The sequence below is a fragment of the Colletes latitarsis genome, chromosome 10 (assembly GCF_051014445.1).
Source record: "Colletes latitarsis isolate SP2378_abdomen chromosome 10, iyColLati1, whole genome shotgun sequence".
NCBI classification, from domain to species: domain Eukaryota; kingdom Metazoa; phylum Arthropoda; class Insecta; order Hymenoptera; family Colletidae; genus Colletes; species Colletes latitarsis.
Genome location: NC_135143.1, coordinates 26,216,697 through 26,224,989, shown reverse-complemented (window position 1 = coordinate 26,224,989; position 8,293 = coordinate 26,216,697). Strand labels below are relative to the sequence as shown.

General features: G+C 42.7%; 1 protein-coding gene across 4 annotated transcripts in view; it reads right to left on the bottom strand.

Annotated features, from left to right (window-relative positions):
* Positions 1 to 590: 590 nt before the first annotated feature.
* Positions 591 to 8,293, bottom strand: part of LOC143346796 (uncharacterized) — an 86,917-nt gene continuing 79,214 nt past the window's right edge. For 2 of the 4 annotated variants that reach the window (XM_076775278.1, XM_076775274.1), the window contains 3 exons: positions 6,288 to 6,477; positions 5,829 to 6,031; positions 591 to 766 (listed from right to left, as the gene is read on the bottom strand). In XM_076775278.1, coding sequence (XP_076631393.1) covers positions 689 to 766; positions 5,829 to 6,031; positions 6,288 to 6,477 — 471 coding nt within the window. In that variant the 3' untranslated portion in view covers positions 591 to 688. Of the gene's footprint in view, positions 767 to 2,260; positions 5,061 to 5,828; positions 6,032 to 6,287; positions 6,478 to 8,293 lie in introns of those variants that run through there. The other 2 variants (XM_076775275.1, XM_076775277.1) reach the window with 2 other exon arrangements.

The window sequence follows — 8,293 nt, the reverse complement described above, 5'->3', positions numbered from 1 at the left end:
GGGTAGGATTTCGGGGGTATGTCTATTGACCAAAAATGCTTGTAATTGACCCCCGCAACCGAAAATAATTTTTCCAGAACGATTTGAAATTTTTGAATTTAATTGTTAATAACTTTTTAACGAAGTCTCCATCAACAAATTGGTATTCTTGATTTTCGACTTATTTTGGCCTCTAGAATCCCCCATTAAAATTTTTCCCAATGGTGTTGCCGAACACCCTGTATAAATGACAATCAATGTGTTGCAGATGGATCAATGCAAAATTGAGTCGTTTCAAAATGGCAGTGCATGGCGAAAATAAACCCAATTATTCGCTCTTGAGAATTATCTAAAAACACAAAGAATAATATTATTTTACTACGCGTTTTTGACAACGATACAAATTATTGATTTGTAAGAAAAAGGTTAAATTGTCAATTACTTTAGAAGTTATTGCAAATCTGTTTGAAAGAAAATTAGTAACTGAACGTTCCAAACCTGTTCGAATCTGGCAACAGTTTATTAGTATCGGGCGTACAACAGATGATAGTAATAAAAATTTCGAAAACAGTTAGTTTTCATAGCGAAATCAAGGTCACTCTTCCTCAATATCTTCGTTTATTATATCTTTCAGAAATTTTTCTATACACTGTACAATAAATAATAGTTGCATCTTTTCATTAAATAATAATGTTTTCAACAATTCGGTTTAATTTGCGTACGCGGAGGGCTGTCGGTGCCACCAACTTCCGCGATTGATCCAGTCCTCAGGCTCATCCACCTGTAACTGAAAAAAATTATTAAATTGTCTTTACCGTATAATAAATTACGAACAATATAGATCCCGATGTAGATTAATTTTATACTTAAAATCTAATTTTACTGTTCATAAACATACGTTAAGGTTACCGTAAGGAGGCCGAAAATTAGTTCGTTGACAAGGGTTTAAAGGGTTCGTCTAGCGTGAAGCGCGTTTTTCTAGGCTTCTTTTACAGTCAAATTTGCAAGGTTAATTTATACATATTTCAGTGATATTTTAAAATTTTTTCGACGAAAAGAAGTTACAATTAATCGCTTTTAAAAATGGTCGTCTCACGGTGTCCATAATTCAACGAAAAAACGGGAAAGATTCTTAATTAGTATGAGTTTTGCTATATCCGGTAGCAAAATAGAAGAGAAAAGTCGATAATATCAAGTTAGATTAACGATTTTTTAATGATTCTTTTTAACTTCTAAAAACTAAATATAAGAAATAAAAATCTTGAGTTGATTTTGGTAGGAACTATAGCCCGTAATTATTAGCATTCATGTGCAATGACACATCCATTATTTGGTAAAAGTAATGCTGTCATTTCCACTGAATTAGGAGCCAATTTAAAAAATTTTAAGCCAATTGGTCAAGTGGATTTTGCTGCATCATGGACACCGTTTCGGAAAGCATAGTTCCAAGAAAAACGCTTTCAAAGGAGCTCCACTAAAACAGCTGTATCATCGACAATTTTTAAAATATTCTCACCAAAAAATTAGCGTGTACTCCTTAAATATAAATAAAAACTATGCCACGAATTCCAGTACAACAATGTCTTACGATTCTTTAAAAAAAAAATCCCAAATGGCCTCCAGGACTAGAACGCCTCCTTAAATCAAAAAGGCGCGAAACAATTGGGCGAAATTGCTTTGGGACGCGTTTCGAAACACGCGAACACCGACGCGGTAAATTTAACGCGCCAGCAACGAAAGGGTTAACCGGTCCTAGGCAGACCTAACTCGTATCTATCGTCGAGCCTAGCCTCTGGTTACCGTCACGACTTCCCTCGTTCTCATCGTTCTACAGCCCTCGGGCCTGTTTGCACGGCGATTCCGCGTTCGGAAGCTCCTTATTTCCCGCCGTCTCCTCCGGATATCGATAGCTATCTGCCGCCGCGACGGAATTTATTTGCTTTCGCGTACGCCGCCGCGTTATCTCCCGCGTCGGCCTTTGATTTACATGTAAACACCTCGTGCCGGACGATAAGGCTTAATTAAGTCGCGCCTGTTAATTAATAAGAGACCGCGGGCTCGACGGCCGCCATCCCGATCGTCGATCATCCGATTGAAAGTTATTCTTAATTGCACCGGGCAGCCGACGAAAAAAATGGCGAGCCCCGCGATAAGAATCCACGAATTCCACTCGCTGGTCGAAAAGCTTCGCGATCCTCCCGTAATAATCGACGACCCTCGACAACGACGCGAGTATTTCTAGTTCAGAAACGAATCTAGGAGAATGCAGCAAGGCCCTTAGTATGCGTGAATTATCATTTAATTTATTTTAAGTTAAAACCTTTTTTACAATGATATCTTACAATGTCGCTTTTTACATTCGAAATAATATCGCCCACGACGTTCGATCCCTCGATATTTCGATCTCTTTCGCATCCCGGCCGCCGCCATGCCTCTTTTCCGCCCTTAAAAATCATTATACGTATGCGTCTCCGTGTAAATGTGTGTGAGTGTCCGCGTTGTGTTCGCACGCGAATGTGTTTCTCGTGTTTTTATACAGTCTACACGCTACTCCCTAGTAATACTATTATTAGAATAACCTCCCCCCCCCCCCTCAAGGTCTCTCATACGTTTCCTCTCATCGTCCCAACATTTTCCGATCGCGAAAAAGGGGGGTGGTGCATCGAGGATTTCACTCGCGGTCCGTCGTTCCCGTTCCCATTTTGCTTTTCAGTCTTTGTTTTATACGAAAATCACGATGTCACTGACCCCCTCTCATCACCCCTATCGCAGGAAACTCGCTATTGGCTAGACGATCGATCGAGGGACAATCCCCGTCCATCTTCTCCATCGAATATCTTTTTCTTCCGGTAACAGCAAGAGAAATATATTTTTGAGCTTGAAAGATTTTCAATTTTCTGTCAAATTGGTCATACATTTTTTTGCTTCCACGAACGGACATTGAACTTATACTGCATTGAAAATTGTAATTCTCGAGCACTCGACTTTGCATCTCTGTTCACTGAAATTTTCCACCCCGAGACGCCATTTTGTCGCGACGGTTCCCGAAGCAGAAGATCGAGAGAAGAATCGCGGGGGGTTGCGTCTCCCGATCGCATCGATTCGCGAGCACGGTTCTTTCGTTCGAATTCGCGCCAAAGCACGCGACGCACGCGGTTCCTTAAAACGTTCTAACGATCGACAAAAAGAAAGGATCACAATGTGGTCTCGACTCGTGGTCAACGATCGCGGCCGAGTCCTCCGCGATTAATTAATTAATTAGAACGATTAATGAATGGAAATCGGCGATCGGCCGATCGGCGACGACGATAATAGTGTGTAATAAGAATAATAACGATAATCGTCATTTACGGCTATTAACCTTTTCGCTCGCGATAAATCGTTTTAATTACCATCGCTTGACTATCTAGATGCAAATCTTACGATGCGCAATTAACCGCTAATTTATGCACAATCACTTTTTCACTCCTCTCTCTCCTAACGCCTTTGCCAGCCGCGCGTTCACGGCGTTATCATTATATTTATAATATTTATAATATTTATATATATATATATATATTTATATTCATTTGTATATATATATATATTTCGATTTGTTTATTTATATATTTATATACTATCATTACAATAACGGTACACAATCTCGAAGATACAAAATTTACAACGTGTTCTTCACTTTTTTTTATTTTCTGTTTATGGTTATTTTTTTTTTTTTTGTCACATTTCTGGCTTGTTCCTTCTCGTCATGTCCGTCCCTGTCATTTTCTTCGTTCCGCGGTGAATATAGTTTTTTTTTTTTTTGGTTTATACTCTCTATTTCGTTTTACCATCTTCGTCTTTATCCAATGATATTCCCTTTTTCTTTTTTATTCCTCGACAGGACGATCGACTCTCGATCTGGATCACCGGAAATTCCATATAATTTACAGATTTACTCTACGTGGTTTTACGATTACTTTGCAGTTACTTTTATTTTTTTTTCTTGCTTGCTTGCATTGCTATCGCTAACCGGTACGACACACGATCCCGATGGACGATTGGACGTCGACGTTCTCCCTCGATTTCGATGTTTACCATCGCGACGAGAACCTTGGCGCAAGATTCCTTCCGGTATAAAATTTAAACGCTATCGTCGTTTCGTTCGACGCGGCGCGAAACTGAAAAAAGGAAACCGATCGGCGTCCAATCGACCGCGGGCGGAATTATAAATTCTCGTTAATAAAAAGATTTTTTTAAAATTGCACGATGTCTCTCGATTCTCGTCAAATACACACTTAAACGCTACGACGTTCGCTGGCCTCCGAAGATCGATTCCGAATGGCGAGGGTTTCATACCCTTTCGTGTTCCAAGGTTCAACTTCGATTTTAAAAATCATATACAATTTACAAACCTTCCAGACTCTCGATTCCCTAGCTCGGTAAACGATCGTTTCCGAGTTCCTCCCCCCCACCCGCGCCCCCTAACCACGGAGGGCACCGTTTCCGGGTTGGTCGATTCGAAATTTCGCGAGTGTCGCCCTAAAAGAATCGTCTTCGAAGCCTCCCCCTCGATTTTGAGGGGGGAAAAAAACGAAACGAGGGTATTTCGCGACGAAAATCGGGGGTCGAGGGACGGACGCCACTCGCGCGCCCCCTCCCTCGCGTCTCGACCACGCATCCACGCACGTGGCATATAAATTCTTGCATTTTACCATTATAGTGTTTTTATGTACAGCGCGTATAATAAGACTCGATACAAGTTAGCTGACTTCGTTTGTACTTGGGGCCTGGGCTCGATGGCCCTACGATAAAACTTTACATATTTACAGCGACGCGAGACCGCAATAACCAGGAGATGAGAAGGGGGAAGAAAGTAGGTGGAGAATTAAAGACAGAACGGAGAATCGTAATTTGCTTTTTTCTTTTTTCTTTTCTTTTCTTTTTTTTTTTTTTTGTTCGACTTCCTGCCCTCGAACGTCTCTCGTTTCGCGCGGGGAGAGAAAGGGAGGAGCTTGACTTCATTACGTTAGAACGAGAGTGGTGGGCTGCGTCCTGAGCTGCTGATCACTCGCGATTCATGTGTACTCCGATCGCCAACCGGTCTGAAACCAGACAAAGAACATCCATTTGTTTTTCTCGCCGTTCGAACCTCGATACATGTTCGGGTGGTTCTTGCGAGGAAATGTTCGCGGGACACTTTCCTTCGTTCGATGGATTAAGGTTGGGGGACAATCTCGGGTCTACCGAACAGTCTCGGCGTGTCTCTGGTCTTCTTGGAACAGGAGTCTGCTCGCGGATGGATTGAACATTTCCTCGCCGGTCGATCGATTACTACGCTACTACTATACAACTGACGAAAGAATGCCAAAGATTGTGTCGATCCCTTCGTCATCCGAAATCCAACTCCGATCAGTGGCCGAAGAATCGTATTCGGAATTCACCGGATCTCCGAATCGAAACTGCTCTGATCACGACCTCGTCAAGGTCGTTCGCGGTTAGGGCGCGATTCAGCGCGTTCGTGTGAGTGTGCTTGGAATTCGCGGTGTACCGTGCACGGCTGGAAAGACGGCGAGTGGGTGGAGCGATAATCAGCCACGCCTCGATGGTCGTTTGCTATTGGACGAGACGCCAGAGGGCGCCACCAATGGGTACCGCCTCGTTGCCGCCCCCTAGTCGTTTTTCCAGCCGTGCACAGTACTCGACGGTGAAAATAACAAACTCGAGCGGGAATAAGAAGCGAAAGAACGTCGTACGACGCGATCGCCATTATTCGCAGATCCGTTGCCACGGTCGTCCGTAGTTTCGCGTCGAGCCAAACGACGGCTTATCGGTTAAAGGGGAAAGCAGGATGGAAAGCGACGTGTACTCACCATTGCATTCGTCGTGGCGGCCAGTTGGAGACCCTGAAGACTCGTCATGTGATGGGAATGGGAATGCGAATGCGAGTGCGGGTGGATGGGGGGAGGCGCCGGTGGTGCAAATCCTTGATGAAGACCTCCGGCCACGCCGACGCCCGTGTGATACATGTAATGCTGCATCGCCGGATGCATCGTGTGATGATGCTGCGACGTACCTGGAACCAACAATCACCCCTTGCCTTTAATTTCCTACGTTGGGAACAATATTACTTGATTAATTTAATTCTGGCGGGTTGGTCTGATTAAAAACTAACTGGGTTGTAAGTGTTCCCATTTCCTGAGAGAACTCTCGAGGGATTCTAACTTGGTAGAGTTATGATTAGGGGGCTAGCGACTGATTGGAAAAATTTTGCGATAAAGATGGACGACAAGGGTAAAAAGATAATAACGTAGGAGGGATATTACGCTTACCCATTGGTGATCCGAATCCAGAATGGAAGGGCTTGTTATCGAGATCGAGATGACCACTGGCCTTGATCATATCGCCCATAACACCGCCGAGGCCTAAGCAGCCTCCGGCCTTCTTCTTCTTGCTCTTCGACGAGAGCTTCCTGTTCCTCGTCTGAATGCCCTCCTTCTTCATGGTCAGCGGCCGGTTCACCTGCAAGAGTCGTAGCCAACAATTCGTTGAGTTGAACAGTACATCTAACGCGAGGCATAACGGAATGAACAACTATAGGGAAAACATGGGGCACGGAAGAACGCTTCGGTAACTTTGTTAACAAAATGCAGCGAGTAGGTCAACAAAGACGAAGGGCGATAAATCATATTTAAATAGGTTAAGATCCCATCTAATAAAGAGAGCATCCAAAGTAACAAACCGGCCGATTCTCATCGCGCGTCTAGCGTCGGTTAATTGCCACTTGAGGTGTAATTACTAGGTTTACACCACGCACCAGTTGCCAATTTGTATGTAAATGCATCTTACAGGCAAAGAACGCAGACCCCTGGTGGAATCCGAGACTTTTCCAGACGGCGAGTTTTTCTCCCACGGCCGACAAATACACGGTAACTTTCGTCTGGCTTCCAGACGGAGCGCAATTAACGAATCCCTCAGATTCCTGGTAGTCTCCGAGAGTCCGGCACAATTAACGAATCGACAATTTTCGAGCCACTGCGTCACCGTCGCAATTCCCCCCGGCCAGCAACGCTCGTTCGTTCTCGCTAAATATAAGACGAATTTATTCCAAGCATAGAACAGGAATATTTATAACAAAAATATTTTCAACGCGTCGAGTGCAAGGTCTCCGCACAATTACTCGTGATGTAAGTATAAAATAAGCTAGCTTTTATTCAAAACAATCAATGCAAACTGCTCTGTACAAAACCTAGTTTGGGGATGGATCTAGCTCAAATCTAATTCGAATCTAGCTCCATTCTATTTCGTTGTCCAAATTAACCTAGTGTTTATTCAAACACAACCCAACACGAATCAAACTAGAGCAATCAAGTTGAGGATGGATACAGTTCGAATCGAATTGTGACCTAGCTCAATTTTACATGTTTGTACAAACCTAGTTGTTATTCAAACACAACCTAACGCAAATCAAACTAAGGACCTGTGTAGTTGGAATCTAATTTAGACCCAGGTCAAGTTCAGATCTTCGAATGAAACCTAGGTTAGTTTGGACAAACAGAACCCAACATGATACAAACTGGTGCAAACTGGGGACGAATCTAGCTGAAATCTAACTCGAACCTAGCTCCATTCTATTTCGTTGTCCAAATTAACCTAGTGTTTATTCAAACACAACCCAACACGAATCAAACTAGAGCAATCAAATTGAGGATGGATTCGAATCCAATTGTGACCTAGCTCAATTTTACATCTTTGTACGAACCTAGTTGTTATTCAAACACAACCTAACGCAAATCAAACTAAGGACGTGTGTAGTTGGAATCTAATTTAGACCCAGGTCAAGTTCAGATCTTCGAATGAAACCTAGGTTAGTTTGGACAAACAGAACCCAACATGATACAAACTGGTGCAAACTGGGGACGAATCTAGCTGAAATCTAACTCGAACCTAGCTCCATTCTATTTCGTTGTCCAAATTAACCTAGTGTTTATTCAAACATAACCCAACGCGAATCAAACTAGAGCAATCAAATTGAGGATGGATTCGAATCCAATTGTGACCTAGCTCAATTTTACATCTTTGTACAAACCTAGTTGTTATTCAAACACAACCAAACGCAAATCAAACTAAGGACGTGTGTAGTTGGAATCTAATTTAGACCCAGGTCAAGTTTAGATCTTCAAATGAAACCTAGGTTAGTTTGGACAAACAGAACCCAACATGATAAAAACAAGTGCAAACTGGGTACGAATCTAGCTGAAATCTAACTCGAACCTAGGTCAATTCTATTTCGTTGTCAAAATTAACCTAGTTGTTATTCAAACACAACCCAACACGA